The sequence below is a fragment of the Meleagris gallopavo genome, chromosome 4 (assembly GCF_905368555.1).
Source record: "Meleagris gallopavo chromosome 4, MGAL_WU_HG_1.1, whole genome shotgun sequence".
Taxonomy (NCBI): domain Eukaryota; kingdom Metazoa; phylum Chordata; class Aves; order Galliformes; family Phasianidae; genus Meleagris; species Meleagris gallopavo.
In genome coordinates this window covers 54,207,991-54,231,728 of record NC_139407.1, presented here as the reverse complement: position 1 = coordinate 54,231,728, position 23,738 = coordinate 54,207,991, and the positions used below count along the sequence as shown (strand labels likewise).

At 35.8% G+C, this 23,738-nt stretch overlaps 1 protein-coding gene across 22 annotated transcripts in view; it reads right to left on the bottom strand.

The window, feature by feature from the left end:
* The window catches only part of ADGRA3 (adhesion G protein-coupled receptor A3), a 108,612-nt gene that overhangs the window by 14,768 nt on the left and 70,106 nt on the right, over positions 1-23,738 (bottom strand). For all 22 annotated transcript variants that reach the window (XM_085223399.1, XM_085223388.1, XM_085223385.1 and 19 more), the window contains 12 exons: positions 22,313-22,384; positions 20,949-21,020; positions 20,197-20,268; positions 18,372-18,532; positions 17,700-17,913; positions 16,618-16,782; positions 8,987-9,188; positions 5,994-6,143; positions 3,293-3,454; positions 2,817-3,020; positions 1,601-1,814; positions 1,240-1,448 (listed from right to left, as the gene is read on the bottom strand). In XM_085223399.1, coding sequence (XP_085079525.1) covers positions 1,240-1,448; positions 1,601-1,814; positions 2,817-3,020; positions 3,293-3,454; positions 5,994-6,143; positions 8,987-9,188; positions 16,618-16,782; positions 17,700-17,913; positions 18,372-18,532; positions 20,197-20,268; positions 20,949-21,020; positions 22,313-22,384 — 1,897 coding nt within the window. The remainder of the gene's footprint in view (positions 1-1,239; positions 1,449-1,600; positions 1,815-2,816; positions 3,021-3,292; positions 3,455-5,993; positions 6,144-8,986; positions 9,189-16,617; positions 16,783-17,699; positions 17,914-18,371; positions 18,533-20,196; positions 20,269-20,948; positions 21,021-22,312; positions 22,385-23,738) is intronic.

Below are 23,738 nucleotides of genomic sequence, written 5' to 3'. Positions count from 1 at the left end.
ATGTGCAAGGAACAGCTTAATAAATAAGAGTTGGTCTTCCTTCTTTCACCTATCCTCTCCTCTCCTGACTCTACTATCTAATGCTTTGAACATTAGATAATATTTAAGGAGTACAGTTCTAAGCACACACAATGACAGACACCAGCAGAGAAAGATGAAAACTGCCTCATCCTCTTTTTTGACTTCTGATTGTCAGCAGTTTTCTACATGTCTCACAATATACGTAGATACTGATGCAATTGTGCCATGTAAATTAAGAAAGTCATTTACAGCTGCAGATAAAGCATGTCCTTCATTTTTCCTCCTCCAGATGGCAGAAACGTGACCAACTTTACGTAGAACTTCTCTTTGAATGTATACTATACCTACAGATGAAGTTTAATTCAGTTCTAAAGACAACAAATTTAGTATGTTAACAAAATGCTTTCTTAAAGCTTTTACAATTTCACCCTGTTTCTTACTAATTTACCACTTTTATGGCATCACATTTTATACACACTGATGACTAAGCAGGTCAACAGCCGCTGGCCACAAACTGGAAGCTTCCCAGACCAAATTCCAAAGCTCTGGGAACAAAGAAGAAGTCCTACTTCCTAAGTGAAGAGCATGGAATGAAGGCACCTCTCTTCCTTTTTTATTCAGCTACCACTATATTTTAGAACTTGTTACTTGTTTTCTTGAAATAGCAAGTTAAGATAATGCTGTTTTAAACAACATTTAAAATGTTTTATTTTAGATAGTTCACCGTTTCAACTGATTTCTTTTGGTAACAGACTTACATATTAGTAAGCGAGAAGCTTACTTGTAACAGAACAGCTACAAATTGTGGACTACGACAAAAACAACCCAACAACCTGGGAAGCATTAATAATGTTAATAAATTTTATCCAGCTGACAGTAACAACTTCTCTTGTTCTTTATTTTGAACTGTCATTATTAAAGTTCATAAAAGCACATATGATTAAATAGCTCATTAGAATGCCTTCTTTCCTATAGTATAGTACTTTCTGCATAAAAGTTATTTTTATTTCAAATACTCAGCAGTTAATCCCACTTGACAGTTTTCCATTTAAACCTCATCTTGAATGAAAACTTATATTTACAGAAGCAGCAACTGAAGATTTCTATGCCTTGCTAATAAATGAACAAGGAATGCTTACTTTAATGCAAGAACAAAGAACAATTGTAGTTCCAATATCTTTAAGTTCCAGAAAGAATATGTAATGTTAAGTATCATACCATTAAAACTGCATAGTTGCTGAGGGAGTAGCACTGAATGGTAGTAATGTTTTCATCAGACAGAAGAATGCGACAGCCATCAGACTTCCATCCCCCTTGTCCATTCAGTAGATCAAAGTCCCACTGAGCTGCAACAGCATCTGCTCCATGTGCTATACGCCTTAGGGTCACATTTATAGGAACATGGTGACTGGCTGGGTTCAAACCATCTATTACAAAATAAATGCAGTTGCACATAAGTTTCTCAGCTGGCCAAATGCTAAAAAATAATCTCTCATTTTTTAGACATATACAAACTTGATGCAAATAAGTCAACAAAAGTGTCTCAAGGATCATAAATGTAATAATATAAAAAACAAACCTATCTTGGTAAGAATGACTGGTGTCACAACTGTACGACGTTTCCCATCATCAGCAAGGTTTGTTGAATTTCCTGTTGCTGGAAAAAGCTTTCCATTGCGAAATGCAATAAGCTGAAGCTTGTAGACAGACTCATCTGCTGGTCTGATTTCTCTTTTTTGCTTTTGGGTGAAAAGAGAAGCTGGCAGTTGGATAGAAGCCTCTACGATTGTATTCTGGAAATAAAGAGATTGTAAAAGTTTTAAAAAGAAAGTGAAATTTTCTTTACAAACAACTCCTCCACCTGAGCACTGTCAGAAATGAAAATACTGCAACAAATTTGACAGCACTTTCAAATAATCCACAGTAGAAGGCCTGAATCTATTGAAAGTCTTATCCCTTTCTTAAAAAGGAAAGAAGTGCTAAGATTCTGTAATTGCCTCAATTGCTACAGCTAGTAAAGTTGAAATGGAAATCAGCAACTCGTTACAGCAACTAGAAGCAGTAACCAAGGCCAGGTGAGAACACATACATACAGCAAAGCACAATTTCCTGTAACTGATCATCACTGTCACAGAAAATGAAGCACTCTACCCAATAAGGTTTTCTTATATAGTACATAAATTATGGTAAGGGAGCATGCCTGTAAATTGCACAGAATTACACCATTATTTTATACATGCATCCTGCAGTGATGTTCAAGCACAGCAAGTGATAAAAGCAAACTGGTGTGCAAGCCATTCTGCCATTCTGATACACAGATGTGCATTTGTGTGGGCATGTACACACATAAAATGAATTAATACACATGCCTAAAATACACATACTAATACAATGAGCCTTTCAAGTCCATGCACATGTATCATTTTCTAGTTAGATTAACAGTATATGTTGATTGATACATAATTTAGTATGTAATGATGGAGAAAATACAGCAAAATAAAAGGTAATAACTACTATGACCTAGGGAGAATTTCAATTTCCCATCTTTTGAAATACTTAACATGTTTTAAAAAGGAAAACCACAAAAACCACACCTATTCATTAAGAAGTGCATCCATTAAAGAAATTATTCCAAAATCAAACTATATTACTCCTTGTCATTTTAATTATCCTTTGTCACAGTCATTCTGGATTACATAAGAATGCTACTTTAATACTAGATATTGCTTTCCAAGTGACTCATATTTATTATATCACTATAAAGACAACAGTGGGGTAAACAATGAATATCCAACCTTTAAAGCCAGACTTGACAGCGTATTTGAAACATTGCACTTAAAACTTAGTTGCTTATCTAGGTTTCCATCTGGATCTCTTCTCCCATAATCACTGAGTCCTGTACGATCTGATGTAGCCACTTTCTGAAATACGGTGCACGTCATCCCAGTGAACCCAGCAGCCTTTATTACGTAAGCCTCAAGAGCAATATTTGGAGAATACTGTAACAATAACAGCAACAAACATTTAACAATAAAAATGTATGCCTTACAGGAAGAACAACAAATAACCTTTAAGAGATTCTCAACTGTAACAGTATGCAAAAATAAAAAACAAAAAAAAAACAACCCTGTTCCTATTTATCTGGTAGGGAACTCAGAATATTTCTACTCTCTTTTCCACATAAAAACAGCAGACATTTTATATAATGTCAACTTCTATTAAGCAAGGAAAAATAATCAGCAAAACATTTTCTAAACAAATCCATACTTACAGTAGAATAAACTTGAGCTCCATTTGCAAGCCGATACATAGCAATTTTTTGTAGACACTGTACAATTCTAGTGCAAGCCTTGGATTCCCTTTGTGCCATCCACAGAACACGTTCATCAGCTAACATAATGTTGCTTGCTATATCCACCATCACATCGCCAAGCTAACAAGGAAAAGAAATATGGTTATTCTGCATCTTCAATAACATACATCAAGGAGAATAATCACCAGAAAATGGAATGCTACTTCTCAACATCAACACTCAAATATCACACCAATGCGATTTGCATATTTACACTGCACTTATAGAATAAAAACATGAAACATGCAGGTATTTCATTAAGATTCAAAGGTATAATACTCCACATTACTCTGCTAATTGTTTAAAAAAAACAATTTACAATCAAATTCAAACCTAAAATAAATAAAAATAACCATAAATCGGCTATGGTAGTTTACACATTGGATAGAAAAAGAAGGAACAGAGTAATACAGGAAGAACTTGCACACAATCCTTCCGCTCCTCTTCCTTTGGCTATGCCTTTCTTTGATTCCTTCCTTGCTTGTCATTAATTTTACACTGTCAGTTTTAGGTCACAAGCTATTCACGAATGATGGCAAGTAACCACAGGTACCCGAGTTGATTTCAAAGCTGCTAGTTACACTGTTATGAAGTTGTTGCTCACACATCTTACCTGGTCTTATGTATGATGAAATACAAGCCAACAAACTGAATTCTTTCATGTACACAACAACTATCAAGCATCTACATTTGCCTACATTCGATTTTTCACAGCATTTTAGGAAGCGGCAAATGCTGCACCAGAAATGAAAAATGCATGTATTCTGAATTGAATGAAAAGCCATTTTCAGAGACTAAACTTTGCAATGAATTTTCTACATAAAGAATACAAGGTTGGGTACAGAAAAGATCACTCTTACATCCGGAATTATTTTTTTTTTTTAATTACTATTTGTACTTTTAAGAACATTGCTAGCAAGGTTAGAACATAGCAGACTGTTTTCCTTTTTAAAAATCTTTCAAAATAAAGGCAAAAATGCTAATATAAAACTATTCACTGTTCTAGGAACTGAGTTTTTAGGAAGAGAACCTATAGACATTAAAAACTCAAAAACTATCAAACAGCATTGTGCAAAGTCTGCAGGCTGAAGCACTTTTTGTTGAATTCTCAAGAATACATCAAACTTAGATTAATTGAAGATGCTCGTTATTACTTTAAAAATAGGTACCATGCCCTATACATGTACAGATGGTGTTTTTACAATACATTATCAGTGTTAAGATCCTGAAACCATAGGACTCCTGTTTTAAATATTGCACATTATTCTTTCACTTTAAGGTATGCATAAGTTTTTCAAACTGCAATCTAACTTATGACAATCTACTGAAAACGTTCCGAGTGTCTTCAGCTGCTTCTTTTCACATGAAAAAACAATACTGAATGAAACAACTTACCATTTACAGTATTTATATTTTAGAATAGCCACCGCAATGCAAACTGAAGTGACCACAATATCATATCCATAGTTAAAAAGAGTTCTGCAGACTGAGACACTAACAAGAAACACAGTCTTCCTAACTAGTCGAGTATTAAATGAAATTGCACACACTCACATCCTTTCAACAGATTAAAACAAGGTTGATTTAAAATCGAATCAGTTAAGATAAAAGAAGAAAGATAAATGTGAAATTACCAAAAAAAATTTTTTTCTCCGTATCATTTATTACCTTCAAACATGGCAAATCAACGTCAGATTGTGAAGCTCTACAGACAATAAATCACAGCTGAGAAAAGAGTATCCTTATAATGTAACCAATTGCACAGCATTCTAAAATGCTTTCAGCTGGATACAAATATCATCCATTTAATGAACTGCTTGTATAATTGCAAGATGTACCAAAAAAATTGCAAGCTATGATTATAAAAATGAATTGTAGACTGAAAATTCTCCAAGGAGTTCTGTGAAGAATTTACAGCCAGCATTTATGGTTTTCTGAGGGGTGAAGAGGAAAATTTGGCTGCTCTTTTTGTGCAAGGCATTGTAATTAACAACTGCCCAACATGCACTGTAGAGTGAGATCAATTTAAACCTCTGTTCAGCAGTGAAACAGAGAGTTCCTGCCCACCGGTGGGACTATTTCATCACTCACACTTTTCTCCCCAACAATGAGCTTTCTCTAAGATTTTATTTTAATGTCTTATCTTATCCTTCAAAATGTAGGAATTCTGAAAACCTTAGAGATACAGCTCAATACTGAATAAAGACATCCTACCATGGTGGGAGGGGAGAACATAAGTCTTGTTTTATTCATTATTGAGAGGATCTCTGAGGCTTTCATTATTCATCTTTTTAGATAAGAACAGACCAATGAAAACCTGTGTGACCCACTCCATATTAAATAAAAACAGACTTACTGTACCTATCTCCCTGCTCCAGTGCTGACCAGAGGTGTTACTCACATTATAGGTCCAGTGAATGCTGGATGATCTCAGCGCGAATGCAAAGTCTGTGACCATGGGTCAGCAACTTCAGAGACCTACTAAACAAACAAAAAAATGGGATAGAATCTGATAAACCACTAACTCGGTGCCTGCATCTACTGTTGAGAAGGCTTCACTGCTCAGAATATTTTAGGACACTTTGGTTATTTTTAAAGCAGTGGCAAATTATCCAGTTACCTCTTTGTACTTTTCTGCAAATCTTCCGAATTTCTCTATCATTTCAGCCACAAAAATAACATCCATCTTATCAGAAAAATTTGCTGCTTCAACAGTGTAAGCCAAGAGCTGTCTTGCTGTTGCCAATGCGTTAGTGAGGTTGAGCGGCATCTACACAAAGAAGAAACAATGTTCATTTTTTAAAAATGCTTAAGTACAAGACAAAGGAAACACTTCAATTCAAAAACCAGCATTTTCCCAAAAAGGATAACAAACCCCACAGGGATCATAGGAGAGTTCAGTTTAAGTAGCTAGGAACTACCACCCTATCTGCTAGCAACACATTCTCTAACATGCTGAAGAACCAAAACTGGCAGCCTTAAATTTTATTTTGTCTTATTGTCTTAGAAAGGAGAGAGACGTTAAAAGCTTGTTTTGTTTTGCATGACAGCTTGAGTAAAGTGAAACTGCTAAAACATGGTGTTTCATAGCAAGAGAAGCCCCAAAGAATTCTAATGCACCACTGCTGTTGCATTCTCTTGATACTATAATTACTAGAAGTGTTTATAATGGAACTTGCACAAAAATCAAACCCAAGACAGATTATTTCTATGACAAAGCTCATGGCTTCATTTCTGAAACAAGTACCAGGTTGAAAAACACTTTACCACTAAATAGCACCTAACTCCAAAATGCCTGAGCTAGCAGGGACCAAAACCAGCAAATTTCATATAGTACAGCAGAATGCTGTGCAAACGTTATCAGCTCATGTTCAGTTGCTGTTTATCCATTATAATCCAAACTAGAAGCATCTTGCCTCTCCATTTTTTGGTGTACAAACATTTAGTCTGTCCCACTGTATTTGTAATCTGCCACGTAAGCATAGCTGTACATCAGTCCCTGCAGGTCTTAGCCCATATACATAGATTTGAATGCAATTAATGGAAGATTATTTTCTTCCAAAACACTATTTACAATTTAAATATGTGACTCACAGTTTGAAGTCATAACGCACATTGAACAACGTAAACTTTCAAGTTCAGGTATTTTTTTTTTTTTATAATTTCTTTGAACTTAAAACAATTTCTCTTCACCTAGAACTATATCTGAATGAAAGAAAAACAACAACAGTGAAATATAAACGTACATTACAAAGATTTTCTTCCATTTTAAATGTAGGCCCCAATTTGATTTAAATTACTTGGCAGAGTTCTAACATTCAAAAGAGCTCATCAACTATCTTTGTGTTCAGACTCTAATGATGCTTATAATATCATTAAAACATTTAATGTGTCTCAATGAAGTGATAAACTTTTGTGCTAAAAAGACTGCCAAACCTACATACATAAAATGAGGAAGGCTCTAATGAGTAAAAATCAACCTCTGAAATCAAAACATGCCACTCTTCTCACTTTGAGGAAAAAATGGAAATCTGTTTCACTGTAGTATACACCTGTCCCTGTACTTTTTAAGCAAATAATAGAAATAGTTATCAATTCCACACACAGAAGTTATACTTGTGCTTTTCTGAAGCCAGAATACCATTTCGATACCCACATTTTAAATTGGCAAATTCTTCTATAACCCGAAAAAAAACTGCAGCTCCAAATTTGGGTGGTAGTACACAGTCTGTAGTGCTGTCCCATTACAGGTGCTGCTGGATAAATTTCCAGGGTTAAAAAAACACAACCCAGTTTCGCTAAAGTTCTCAGTAGGCAAATACTCAATCTTGCTGTGTCCCCCAGTGGGGTAACACCTCCCACGTGCTAACTGGATGCAGAGCACTACCCTGACTTCGCATTTCAATCCTGATATTCTCATGTGACAGCCAAAGGCTGCACCTCCAAGTGCCAGGAACACAAAGCTGCACTGCACAAATAGTTCATAGAATCACCAAATCACCAAGGCTGGAAAAGACCTCCAAGATCATCCAAGTCCAATTGTCACCTACCACCAGTATTTCCTCACTAAACCATGCCTGTTAGTACAACATCTTCTATGGTGACTCAACCACCTACCTGGGCAGCCTATTCCAGCATTTGACCACTCTTTCAGAGAAGAAATTTTTCTTAATATCCAACTTGAGACCACCCTCTCTAGTTCTATTACTTTTTAGGTGGGTGAAGAGGCTGACCCTCATTTCATCACAATTTCCCTGAGCCAAAACATGCAGCTTTCTCCCTTTTTCCTCCTCCTACATATCCCACATCACTGTTCACTGATCCTCTGGACCAGAGTGGGAAAGTAAAAGCTACTAAGTCTGCAGTGGTAAGTAGGGAGCGAGGGAGCAAGTCAGCAGCAATCTTCTACAGTGTAGATCATAACAAAACATTCTCAGATCTCCCTACATCCATCTGTTCCACAGCTGTTGGTGATATGACACAACACACTGTAGAACATCAAGCTTAAACAAGAGGGCTCCAAGGGTTTATGGAGTATTATACAATCCAATGCCTATACATGGAACATTTACATACACTGTTTTGCACTGATGTACCAAAAGCATGCATAAATAAGTCTGAAAAGGAGTTTGGAATGCTAAAAAAATCTTTATAAGTTCTATCAGATTAGAGAAGTCTCACTGATTCTTACTATCCCTAGTCAACTCCCATTATCCACAGAAACGATTATGGGTTTACTGTGCCAGAGCTGAGCAGAATTTGTCCACTACTATAATTACAAAAGCTTTTCTCTGTTAAAAATGTTTCTTTGTAGTACATATGCAGGATAAGGCATCCAGTTGACAAATACATTTAATACTTGTACCATTCAATTCTCTTTATTCTTTATGCTTTACACAAACACACAAGAATAAAATTTTCCTCATACATTTAATCTGAGGGCAGCCAAAATAGATCACTCTTAACATAAACCTACAAATTCCATCGTACTCAGGAGATACCCATTTATCACAATTCAGCTAGACCACCAGTGCTACATACTTAAAAGAAAAGACAGACTTCAAATTTTTGATGAAAATAAAAACTCTGATTTTATAGAAATGCACAGATTACCTGATTGAACATGTAAAGAACTCGGGTCACATCATTTGCATATTGGCACCTAGAGTAGTCCTCTTCTGCCCAGTATCCTCCCCTGTCACATCTGCGCCAAGCTCTTCTCTCATCTTGCGAGTTGCCAGGATATATCCCACTGCCAGCAGAGTAACGTGTACACAGCAGGTATGCTGTGATGCCTGCCAATGTTCTAGGCCACCTGGGGAGTCAAAAGCAAAAAAATAAAATAAAATAAAATAAAAAGAGAAAGAAATTTACATGACAAGTAAATAAAAGGATTATGCACTACAACATGAAATAAAGACACTCAAAATTAAGCATCGCTAAACTATTTAAAGGGCCAAGCTGTATTTTCAAGCTGTTCATATTTGAGCACTATTAACAAAATGAGTACTAATGCTAGCATATTTTTTCATACTTTCAGCTCCCCTGCAATCTACAGCTAGATCACATTTCTCAGAGCCCCATCCAGCCTGACTCTGAATGTCTCCAAGGACAGGGCATCCACCACATCTCTGGGAAACCTGTGCAAGTGTCTCACCGCTTTTATTGTAATAAACCTTTTTTCTTATATCCAATCCAGACCTCCCCTATTTTCATTTAAAACCATTTCCCCCTGTTCTATCACAAGGGATCAAGAGTCTGTCCACTTCTTTCTTACAGCCCCCCTTTAGATACTGAAAGGCCACTATCAGGTCTCCTCAAAGCCTTCTCTTCTCAAGGCTGAACAGCCTCAGTTCTCATAGCCCATATTTGCAGGGAAGACATTCCATCCTATGGATCATTTTTGTGGTCCTCCTCAAACAGGCCTATCTCGTACTGAGGACTCCACATCCAGATGTAGAACTCTAGGCAGGCCTCACCAGCACAGAGTAGGGGTGTGGGATTACCTCCCTCGCCCTGCTGGCCACGCTGCTTTTGTTGCAGCATAGGGCACGTTGCTGGCTCATGTCCAGCTTGCCACCCACCAGTATCCCCAAGTTCTTTTTGGTAGGGCTGTGCTCTATCCTTTATTCCCAGAGCTTGTATTGATAGAAAGGGTAAATTACTGTATGGGGCTGCTGAATCATAGCCTGAACCTTTGATTGATTACCTGAGGCGAGCAATGAGTCAGCCACCGGAGCACAGGTGAAGGCAAATCACCTGTGCTGCATGAAGGGGTGGAGCCTGGCTCCACCTCTCCTAGACCCATTTAAGAGCTGACTGCCAGTGGGGAAGGATCTCTCTGGAGATCTACTCCATTGGAGCCCAGGACAGGGTGAGTGACTTTCTCTCATTACTCCAATATAAATTATATTAGCCAACCTCTTGGAGATATATATATATATATATATATATATACACACACACACACCATCTGTATATCCATTGATTATACAATTACTGATTACTAACAACAGTTTACAAGTGGTTTTTGTTGTTGTCGTGTGTGGGTTGTTTTGTTTGTTTTTTAATAAAACTAGCTTGCTTCATGAAAAAATGCATTAATGCCATCTAAATACTTGTTTTATACATTAGCAAGTCCTGCAAGCATTCTATTTGTCCTGTTCACATATACTGCATTCAGACTAATGCTGAACTGCAGATGAACAGCAGAGGACTGCATTCAAAGTGATTAAGAGACAGCAACAGTAGTACAACCACTGACTCATACTGCAGACAAACATCTAGCAGTTAAAAATTCATGTGAGAATTAAGCACTCACAATGTGAAGAAATTTGGAAAGGACTCCTTTCACTAACGGGACATAGAACTAAGTATTTTAAGGAAACTTTAATATTCTCCATGTTTCTTCTGTAATTTTATTGTATATTTTACCTGTAGATGCTTAATTTATTTAAGTGTAAGAATAAATACAGGAAATTAAACTGCAATACAGTCTTAGTGCACTGATCACTCAAGAATTGAGTGATCAAAAGGAAACAATAAGAATACAAAGAAACAAGGCCTGAATTATGCTGCAATGCTGAGAACAAGGAATGCCAGTCACGGCCTGCCCATGCTTCCTGCTCTCTCTCTGGAAAGATGCAAATACGCAGTATTTCATAATTCAGAACACTAATACTTGAAATTCAAAGCAAAAATGACACGCACCCACAATAAAGAAAGCTAAATATGTCAACTCTTACAACCTAACAAAGTAGGTTTAACTAACACCTAGCAAAAGATTCACTTGGTCAACCCAGGCCTTCTGTAACCAAGACAAGCTAAAGCAAGCTCTCTTTCAACAGCCTAAAGAACTAACATACTTCTTTCCCAGTCTTAATAATTTCTATTGGTTTTTACACACCACAGTTGTCTCCAAAAACTGAAAAACAATTGCTAGCTTACACTTGTGATTTAAAATTTGTAGTTTTTTTTTAAAAAAAGATTCAAACTGTATTTCAATAAATAGCCATTTAATCAATTCTATCATCTGGAACACACCTAAGTTTGTAGTACATATTTCTGTGTTTGGAGGAGTCTGAAATGAACACATTCATTAATGTTCCAGGAAAGTAAAATTTAAGTAAAAAAACACTAAACAAACACAGAAACTGAACAACTCTCTGATCAGCTCCATTTTCCTTTCTTATTCAGTTAATGAAGTTCTCATACCGAAGTCTTTGGCATTATCCCACCTTTCTCTAACAGAGAAAACATTTTAGGGTATCCTAAAAGTCCTCTCTAGCTCAATTTCCCATCAATTTCCAATGAACTCCAACAGGTCATTTCAGATATCTTCAGTAGTGAAAGAAAAGCGTTAGAGGCATTTTGGAAAACAAACAAACAAAAAAAAAAAAACAAAAAAAAAGCACCCAAGCAACTCATAAAAAGAAAGCTGTGGGTATCCTTAGAATGTATGAGTCATGGCATCACCAAAAAATTCAAGTCAGTAAGGAATCTAATGGAAGGAACTAGACGATTATTACAATAAGCCAAAGGAGAAAACAAAGAGTTAAAATTTTTCTGTCTTTTCTAAGAGCTTCGGCATAAGAAGTCAATTCTCTGTACTGCAGTGGCATAATTGAGTCAAGATGTGGAGAGATATGGATATATCCATATACAAGATATGGATTATTATGACCATCACCTGAATTTCTGAGAATCTGGAAGATAATGACGGAGTCTTGAAGCACAGCTTCAATTAAGCCTAACAAATATGCACTACACATCTATTCTGCGCCTCAGGAGATCACTCCAAGAAATTAAAGTGTCACTATTCAACCTCTATCTGGAAGAAAAACCCAACACAAGAATTAGACAATATAGAGAATGTTAAAAGGAAGAAGAAAGCAATTACTACAGTTTTAAAATAACAGCAATGAATGACATGTTAACAACTGTTTACATGGGTGGATTGTGACAGAACAAGGGGGAATGGTTTTAAATTGAGACAGGAGAGGATTAGGTTTAGATATCAGGGTGGAAGTTTTTCCACACAGAGGGTGGTGATGCACTGGAACAGGTTGCCTGGAAAGGTTGTGGATGCCCCATCCCTCGAGGCATTCAAGGCCAGGCTGGACGTGGCTCTGGGCAGCCTAGTCCAGTGGTTGGCAACCCTGTCAGTGTCAGGGGGGTTGAAACAAGATGATCTTTGAGCTCATTCTCAACTCAGGTCATTCTATGATTCTATAATGTACAGACATTGTAGAGAATGTAAACCAATTCAAATAACATGTGCGTAATCTATATATACAGACAGATAAAAATAAAATACACTCCCTATATATTGGTAATTTCTATTCTTCTAATAGGTTCTGTAATTATGTAGTATTTTATCTCCTATAGAAAAGGAAAGGCAGCAGAAAGGACAATATCTTCCTTAGAAAAATCACTTTGAAGTGCTGCAGTCTCAGCAGCAAACTTAGCATAGCATTATGTGCACACTCACAAGCTAATAAAAATAACACTGTTGGATCATGTCTGGCCAACTGATTACAGGCTGAACAAATTATGGATCTGGTGGGAAGTGAGGAACAGGAAACAGAATACAATGCAAGATAGACAGAACATGTAAACGTGTCTCAAGTCTCTGAAATTGCTGTATGGAGAAACCAAAGCATAGTCCAATAGTACATCTGGGAGAAAATACAAGTTAAATGATGAAATCTCTCTTATGGATATAAAAAGCTCTCAGGGAACGAAGAAAAAAACAACCAAAAAAAAAAAAACAAGTATAAAGACAACCGATTAGTCAGCTGGAACAGCTACTAGACAACATGTAGGCCCACCAATACCTCAAATACAGCCAAAACTCAACTTCTAGCATGCCAAGAAGTTCTCCAGAAATACTGACATGAAGATTCTAAAAGACCATTTCTTTACAAAAATAATTTTATCAACATTATTTTTTTTAAAAATAAGTTTCCACATCAGTGATGACACAAGCAGATATCAAGAGGATAAGGGAGAATGGCTTTAAACAAAGAAGGGTAGATTTAGGTTAGATGAAAGGGAGAAATTCTTTACTCAGAGGTCATGAGGCAATAGAACAGGCTGCCCAGAGAAGCTGTGGATGCTTCATCCCTGAAGGTATTTGAGTTAAGGTTGGGCAGGGCCCTGGGCAGCCTGATCTAGCAAGCAGCAACCCTGTCCATAACAGGAGGGCTGGAAGTAGTAGATTCTAAAGGTCATAGAATCACAGAATTGTAGGCGCAGAAAGGGACCTCTAGAGATCAAGTCCAGCCTCCCTGCAAAGTAGACCCTCTACAGCAGGTCCCTTCCAACGTAAGCCATTTTATGTTTCTGTGATAAACTGGACATGAACAGTGGGACAGTTAAAACTTCCAAGGTTCCTGCCATTACTTCACATACACAAATCAACACAAATAAGTATAGTCATTAGGAGCACATGATAGGAAACCAAGTCCCTTACTGTTTCCTCTCACTCACACCACACTATGTACAGGCACAGCCCAGCAGTGGGAAGTGATTCCAGCTCCAATTATGCTTCCCTACTTCCCTATTTTTCCATAGTGAATGTTAACCTGAACCATTCTCAGACATGAACTGTTCAACTCCAGTGCATCCACAAGATGAGGCATTGTCCACTTCCCCAAAGCAGGGTTCAAATTGTAACATGAAATTTTTGTCATTGAAAAAAAAAAAAAAAAAAAGCCTAAGCAAGTCTGACAGCATTCTTTGTTTCTTGTGAGTCATCAACATCTTTCACACTTCAACCAACTGCTAGCAGAAGTACAGATTCAGACTGTATTAACTCTCTTACTGTGTCATTGTATATAATTAGGTGCTCAAAGTTTATCATACACACGTGAAAGTAGACATCTATGGGAGAAAATATGATTCATTAACATTTAAGTACTATCATTTCATTTCAGGAAGAAAAAGCCAGACAATGAGGTTACAGAAGCATTCTTTCTTTTATGCATGTTAATTCTGTTTTGAAAGCATTTATTTCTTTAAGCAGTAACTTTTAGTAACAATATGTTTTGTTATCATAATTGCATTAGCTTACAGGTAGTCTAATGTTTTTTATTATTATATCTTGGTAACTATCTAACTTCAACATGACTATTATATTTTTAATATTAAACCCACCAACAGTTTTCCAAAGGGTAATAATTACATTTATGACAGAATTCTATCAACTACTAGGAATAAACTTACACTACGCACCACAGTTGAAGGATTTACTGAAGCAGGAGCAATAGGTTATATTTTGATTCGTACATTCTATTGTCTATTCATTCATAGACTGTAATAACATGTTTCAGGATATTAGGCTAAAGCCTAACAGGATGAATATATTAAAAGAAAAAAAATAACAAAAGAAAACATTCCCATGATGAATACTGTTTTCCCTAATCCTTACGAACTCATGCTGAACTATTATTACAGCACCACAGACATTGAAGACAAACATTTCTCCATTGCTAGTCTTTGCTGCCGCATTTCTAAAGGATAAAAATCTAGCTGCCAGTTTTGAAGCTGCTTCCAAGCTAAAATGACTAGCCAGTTCCAACTAAAAAACTATAAAATCTCATTCACCTAGGATCATTTACAACCATCTGCTCAGAACCATTTTCTCGCTAGTCAAAGTCTTATCTCCATATGGTCTCAAAAGTAAAAAATTATCCTTTATTATTACTCTACCTAAACTACAAATAGAAGACCGTTATAATAAACCCAGACACAGTGAAGCTTTCGATAAGCTGAACATTTCCTGAAATCTTATTTCTTTCCACTGAATTCTAGAGGGGGTAAAACCTATTACACTGAACAGTCGCTGAAAAGCACAGGTTAATTTAATGGAAAACACTTTGAAATAGGCCCTTACCATCTGTTTTCACCTCTAATGGCATATCAAAGAAGAACAATTCACACTTGTATCATAAAAAAATGCATAAGTGATTTAAATAGATGTGTATGCTCTTTGATGAATACAGCATCCATCTCTTTGACTTTCTTCACCTTTTATCTTAAGCAGGAAGTTCTCATTTGCTAAAGTAGTGCTCACCCCTGCAGTACGAGTCAACACAGGGTAGAAAGAGGATGTTCAGTGTTTCCTATATAAATAATTCATTACAATGTGAAAGTGAAACTCTTCAATAATTCCAAATTGCTTTTGTGCAGCAAGTACACTTACAGTTTCTTCCCTTACTAACAGTTCCTTAGTATTCAGAAACCCACTACTTTTCTTCTCAAAATCATCCATATGAACAAGCAAAAAATATTATCAGCCAGCTCTTTACCTGAATTTTTGCTACAACTGGAAGAGGCCTTCTGCGCTTGAAAGCTTGTCTTCCCTCCCCCCCCATAAACTATGTCCCAGCAATATGCTTTAACTTGTTTTTCATTCCTTAAAATGTCTTATTTCTATAGAAAGAAGATGACTGAAGAACTCTAATGTACATAGAGAAAGGAACAAAAGTTTATAAATAGATCAGACAGAAGATCAGCATAGCCAAGCAGCATAAATGAACACAAAAAGCAGTTGCTATAATGTTACGAAACCCTACAAATAGTACTAATAATTTATGTTGTGACAAACTAATTATCTGTAGAAACTACTGCAGGGAGGTACAACACAGATTATTATAAAGGGAATTACCTTACATACAGGGAATCTATACAGAAGCTACCTGGCACCTCCAGGAGTAACGTGTTGTTAAGAGTGACCAGCAGCAGAAAGATCAGAAAAGGGAAAACAGGTGAAGAGGTAAGAACAAAAGACAAAATACTCTGCAACATCCAGCACAATGGAATATCAGAGCTAGCTTTACAGTTCCAACAGTCATAAAAAGGAAGCAGCATTCATATTTTCTAATGTTACATGTTTCTTGCATAGTTATTTTGTTGTATGGGAGCAGCAAAGTTTTCAAAATATACAGACAACTTGGTGGAAAACCCATCCCCATCAGTACATACTCTAACAGATCTTCTAAGAAGTTTTATTCCAATAGTTTATATATATATATATATATATATATATATATAAACCAGAATATCACAGTTTACTTTCCATCTATTCCAAAGATGCAAATTAACAAGATAAAAATTTACTAACTCAGTTGTGTGCACTTCAACATATTAATCCAGAATAGATAAAAATCCAATCAATATAATTTACAAATGAAGATTGAAGTACGCATCTTTAAAGCAAAAAACTTCAGTTAAAAACCAACCTGAAATCTCCTTTATTGTTCACAACTCTCTCTGGAGGGCAGTATTGTGCAGAACTTTCTAATACCACAATGTCTACTGTCCTTGTATTATTTCCACGTCTGGTTTGTACATGGCAGCCCCAGTTTCCTGTGGAGCCAGCCTGAATGTTTGAGATTGTCAGTGCACTGGGAAGATAGAATAAACAAACAAACCTCAACAATCTTGCAACAATTTATTAAGTTTTCACCAAAACAAATAAAGCACAGATACAAAATGTAAAAATCTACTAGCTACATAAAACTGGGATCTTATAAGTTATCAATGAATAAATGCACTGTAATAAACACAGAAATATTTGCTATTCTTCTAGCTCTCATTTATATGCTAAGGCAAGAGAAAAAAAGAAAAGCTATGAAAAAAAGCTTCTCACTTTCTGAAAGAAGAGATAGGAAGTCCAAATTACCACTGCTCTTAACAGTTGTTGCAGAAATGTCAAACTAAGACAATTACCTAAGCGCATAATTTGTGATAAATCTCTAATTGCTAATGCAATTACTAGACACATAATCACTCCGTAGATGCTGAAAGAGTCAAAAATCTACTGTAAGTGGAATAAATAATACTTATACATATGTAAGTGTCTGCTGGAGAACTTCAGTATTACCAAATGTGGTGTAGTCAGAAACAAGAGGGAAGAATTCCACGTGCCTACCTAAAAGACTTGTTTTTGCAATTTTAACATTCTAAGATGACAAATGTATCATACCACAAACTATTATTTAACGTTAACTGCATTAGGAAATCTTTATAGTTTCTCAAAATACAGCTGTAACAGCCCTGGACAATCTGCTCTGTTTTGAATGGGAGTGGGTGGGAGGAGGGGGAGTTCAACTACACAATCTCTAGAGTTCCCTCCTTAATAGTTAGTAACAACGACCAAAACCAGTTACTGTAAGATATGAAGTTACAGACTGTGTCCTTGATAGGAAAGTTTCTGCCTACACACGCTCACCCTATGTGGGCCTTACTGGTCCTTGAAATAGTCACTAAATCAGAGCAGGGAATAAGAGTGAAGAAATACAGTTTCTCCGCAGACATTTACCTTGCAATCAGTGAGCAGTTATGAATCATATTTTTTTCAACAAAAATACCCTGGGACTCATCTGTTTCCACAATTTTTCCATCTTGATACCACAAGACTTGCATGTCTTGATCAATATATGAAGCCATACATTGGAAGGGTAGACTGTCTCCTTCAAAAACAACCTGGCGGTGAGATGGAGTCATATAGAAAGACGGTAATTCAAGAGGAGGTTCTAAAATTCAAGAAATAAAAGCAAAATTAATAGCCAGAAATGTCACATAATATTTTTCAGAAGAGGAAAAACAATGGTGTGCTATTGGTATAGCCACATAATAAGCTGATGTTTGATGCATCAAAAATTCAAACTCAAAGTGTATATTCCATTAAATTCAGAAATAATTTGATAGTCCACATTTAGAAGAATGAATACAAAACAGTGAAAAATATGCCTACGTATTTTATTTCTTCATAATGTCATAGACTAGCATTACAGGTATTCATACATACACAACAGAATCACAGACATTTCTGAAAGCAAGCAACACTGGAAGAGGAATAAAAATGAGTCTCTAGGATCACTATTACCAAATTTCATTATCTGAATTTCAGATAAACAAAAAGTCTGCTCAACAATATTAACAGAATAGAGAATGAATTAGCAAATAAGGACTAGTTGTCAGAAGTGCTTACCACAGGTTAGAAGCTCTTGCTTAACACCAGTCACTGTCTGTGACTGAAGTGACTTGGGATAGGCACACTTAGTCTCACGTACGGTTATATTTCTTTCTCTTAGCCATTGATGCATCCAGAGTATGTTACAATCACAAAGAAGATAATCAGTCTGAAATTCTCTGCAACACAAAATGAGTATTCACAGTGACAAAATGGAACACTCAAATAACTGAAAGCTTTACAGGAATAGCTGCAGATGGCCTCGCACAGTTGTAGACATGCAGGCTGCAGACAACCAAGCCCCAGAACACAGCTGTGTGGCCTGCTACTACATAACGGAAGCTTCTCTAACACTTTGCAAGCTGTGGTGCCAGCGCAAAAGCACACACCTCCCAGGAAAGTAATCCTCCCCGTACAGATAATATGCCATACCTGTGTATGAAATAATTTCTAGTAATTTCTTTAACTGAGGGAATTTACATTACTTAAGCAATCAGAATGAAGAACTCCTTGAATATGCATCACCACAACGTAAGAACACACTTCACTGGCAAAAGGTTATTATAGCAATCAGATGCTTTAACATTAAGAAACAACAGAAATACAAAGATATCCTCTCACTTATTTCTCTTATGAGGCACTACTCACACAGCCTTAAGGATTATTTTGCTCTATATGCAAATCATGTAAGGTTTTTCAGTGATTAATAAAATCTCCTGCATATAGTTTAATATTTCTTTTTAAAAAGAAAAACCGGGACCTCCATTAGTGTCTGCTGAAGTCAGCTAAATTCAAAGAGAGCATTAACAGTCTACCAGTTTAGAAACAGTTAAAATGCATCAAAATGGATCACTGTGTCTACACTGTTTTTACCTCTATTAAAAGCCTAATTTTCATATTTGCAAATGTCTGGAAGATAGAACATCATCACTGGGAGAGCACTTCAAATATTAAATCAACGTCCTTGTGAAACTCCATTTAGTCTTTGTTCACAGGAATACCTCCAGGCATATATTTTTAACAGCAACAGTTATTTTCAGATTGTCTCACCAAGCCTATGATGTTCTTGGACAGAAATCTTCTTGTATACAATTAAAAAAAAAAAAAAAAAATCAGTAGCAACAACTTATTAACAATTAAAAGAAGCCGGAGGAGGAAAGAAAACATTTATATGCAATCAATTTTCTCAATACCAAAGCCAGGAATCCCAGTACAGTGAACAAGTAAACGATTATCAGGGAAAAATGCAAGCTAATCATAAGCACTGACAAAATTTTTAACTTCCTTTCTTACACAGAGTTCATAAAATTAAAGAGGAGAAAAATGAGGTTGAGATGTAGCCACCGGTACGTGTAACAAAACTATCATGCTTCAAGGTAAGACTAAAATTTTCCTTTAAAAAATTTGTTCCCTTGATTGAAAAAGGGTGTATGATACTATTTGTTTAAGATAAGAAGTAATAAATTACACAAAGTAAAACTTTCTCAAGCTCTGAAGTTGGTATAACTCTGTTCTTTTACATCTACATAATAAACACCAAGCATTTTTTGAGGGTAGTTAAATCGTCAGACATCTGTATGTATATTTTCCATGCGCTTACAAAGAATTTTTTAATTTTTTAATTAATTTATTTATTTATTTATTTTTGGCTGGTGAGAGCACACATCAATGTGAAAAAACTCTCATTCAAAATCTGGAATATTACTGTAATTTGTTTCAGCTATTTTTGGTTCAAAGATATAGGAACTCCAAGAAAATACAAGCATGCTTTATGATACAATAAGGACTTTTTGTGAAGAGCAAACGATCATGCACTTTAAAATCAGATGCAGTAAGTACTTACAGAGACTTCAGTGAACCAAGATGATCAAACGTTCCCTGCGTAAGCGTAGAAAACAGATTTCCAGAAAGATTTCTAAGAAATAGAAGTAAAATTATTTGAACTCATGCTCGAGAGATTGACATTTGAAATTTACCTGTATAAAAATTCCCTCTTCAAGACAGCATTATTTTAAAAACCTACACGATACTATTATGGCACAGTGCTGTAGTTCACATGACAGAATCACATCACATTTCACAGTCTAGCAAAAAAAAAAAAAAATCACTAAAAAAAATTGTTTCCTAATAGTTTTTTAGCTCAAGAATTTTAAGACTGGAAGCAAGCAAGATTTGATAGCAAATACTTTACTAAAAGCAACAACCAGCAATGTTCATCTCTGGAGGCATTCGAGGCCAGGCTGGATGTGGCTCTGGGCTGCCTGGTTTAGTGGTTGGCAACCCTGCACAGAGCAGGGGGTTGGAACTAGATGATTATTGTGGTCCTCGTCAACCCAGGCCATTCTATGCATGGTTCATTATGTATTTCAAGAAGTTTAAAACTAATTTCACTGCTCACAGTGAATTAATAAGTTATCACTAACATGTTGTAATAAAATGTTTGTTATAGCAGAACTTTAGCGACAACTATAATATACATCTCAGGCTCCATGTCTTTCAGGCACTTGCTTACAACAAGAGTCCCACTGAAACAAAAGATTAACTTACAGGGGAAAAATACTTAGATGAAATAATATGCAACAACATTATACTTACAGTCTAATAAGATTTACAAGTCCTTTGAACACATCTGCATTCAGGCAGCCTATTCTGTTATTAGTTAAGTCTCTACAAATAAGAAGAATGTAAAACATGAGAATAAACTCGTTTCAAGATGGCATACAGTCTAAAAACCAAAGTCTTCTACCTAAAATTCATGAATACTGGAATGCACCATATACACATTCAGAATTTTCAGCAAAAAAAATCAAAAGGCACAGGATGTACAAACATAGACGCGCGCAGACTCCTTACCCCATTTCTAAAACAGTAACAGTTTGCTCAAATGGAGCTTTCAAGTCACTTCTTACTTAATAATCTTTGCTTGTTTCACGACAAAGCATATTTTTGCATTTGTACAGTATAGCCATGTGCTACTTCAGTTAATTTTTTGACCTGCCAAAATATTTGTATCAGTTCTCTTATGACACACAGATATATATTAATATAGACATGATATTACATTATTCATAATGTAGATCTTAAAATTCCTAATAACTCTTGAAGGGATAAAACTTAAGCTTCAAGAAGTCCATAGTTGGTCCTTCAGCTTTATTTTTCAGGTTATAAGAAGAACAATTACAAACAAATCTCCTATTAAGTGAGCCAGATCACCTAAACAATGACAAATATACGTGATGAAAATATAAGAGGGAAAGTGGCAAAATTAAAAAGTAAAAATCACTAAGACTTCCAGGCTGTAAAAGCTGTTCCAGATATTTTGAAAATTGGAAGTCTTTAAGAAAAGCTGTCATACTGACATCCTGTTTTTCAAGCTTCATCTGAGACAGTTTTGAGTCAAGGTATAAATCCTCCAACGTGTTAATGGCAACATTGGCACAACCTTCAATAATGCAGCATTAGCAGCACTGTTGCTACAGCGTAATATTAATAGCAAGGGACTCTGTGTTCCACTATGACCTTTTGAAGAAAAAAAACTAAACCAAGAGAGATTTAACGTTCATCAAAGCAACACTTGATGGCATCAAAGCTCTGACTGAACATTCACCTAGTGATGTCGGAAGTCACAGAAATAGAAAAAGAGAGGAATAATACAAGGGAGACCCCCAGTAAGATCAAGCCACAAGCACTAGATGATCTTCAGTCAGATCAACTGAAGGACTCTGTTCTTCTATTTATATATAGGTGTAGATGTGTATATATTTAGACAGCAAAACTCTCAATATATATATGCATTCCTATATATAAAAGCATAGATATAAAGATAGAAAAAGATATTTATATATTTTAAAGAGAGGTACTTCGATAAGACTTTACTCTCTGAGTTTTTTCTGTTTGTTGTTTTTGTGTTGTTTTTTTTTTTTTCCTCTTTAAACTGATGGGCTAGATATACTACTTACAGTCTTTTCAGAGATGAAAGCCCCAGAAAAGCTCCTGGATCTATAGTACTTATAAGGTTGTTCTTAAGGTCCCTGCAGAGAAAAATTAAGACATTACTTCAGTCACAAACTACCCATTAAGTGTAGACATACACGATTCAAGATTACACCTAAATTGTCTCAGCTAATTTGCAAACTGCCCCAAAACACTATACAATACATTTCTCATTTTTCTGACATAATCACATCCTTCAAAATTTGCAAGTCCATATTTTAACGAGAAAGAGGAACGTGAACAGCATGTGTTATTTTAAATGTCCTATCAGTTTTCAGTACAGAAAGGGTACAATTGAAGATATTTTTACCATAGTATCCAAATAGATTACAGCTGCTCAGGATGTACTATATTTGCTTATTACACAGTACAATGCATTTTAACTTGGTGTCATAATGTTCAGTCACATTTTAATACTTGTTCAACGTCTACCAAAAGCAGCAAAACAAGATCCTAAAAATACAGCAGACAACTGAAAGTTTCCATTAATATTACTGGAAAAAAAGAAAGCCCTGGCTGAAAATCCCAAATAAAGTGAAAACGCAGAGCATAAATTTTTAGATCTTCCATTTTCAGAACAGAAGACCGTAGTTATTAATCTGCTTTATTAACTGCACAAGTGACATAGGAGTTCTAATGCATAACTTCAGATGTTTTGCAGATACAGTGTAGCTTCAAAGATCACAGAAAGCAGAAATCTGCCAGCATTTACTGTTTTGAACAAACTTTATCACTGCTAAAAATATTTCTTCCTCCTTACTCATCCAATATTTGTACTGTATTACGATTCAAAACTTCTCAGACACTATGACAAGAAAAAGTTTTAATTCCTTTGGTAATACAAGAAAGCTTCACAGTTGAAAACAAATTAGTAAATCCAATTAAAAGCAGTGTTTTAGAGAGCTGGAATAAAAAAAATATTTAAATCTACTGCAATATTAAGAATTCTGCCAAAAAAAAAACCCAAAAAAACAAAAAACAGTACATGAGGATTATATCTACCATTACGCAGATACACATGAATGGAAAGAAAAGCTTGCCACAAGATTTCACAACAGTATTTCCTGCAGCCAGATGAGTCAGATAGGGTACAGGAGACAATGGCACATGCTTCATGCCTCAATGCCAAGCCTAAGACATATTTTCAATAGTCGAAATACTTTACCTTGCAGCACTGCAAACTAAAACTAAACAAAGCAATGGTATATACACCAATCTCTTATTTCAATTTCATTTTCTTGCCCCCATATGGAGCAGGGACTGCCACACAGGGATCTGAAAAGTGAACATTTTTGAAGCTCTTTCAAGAAGGCTGAAAAATCCAGTCCTGACACTGACAAATCTGAGCATATGAAATGTTGGCCATCACTTATTTACCATCAGTCTTTGGGG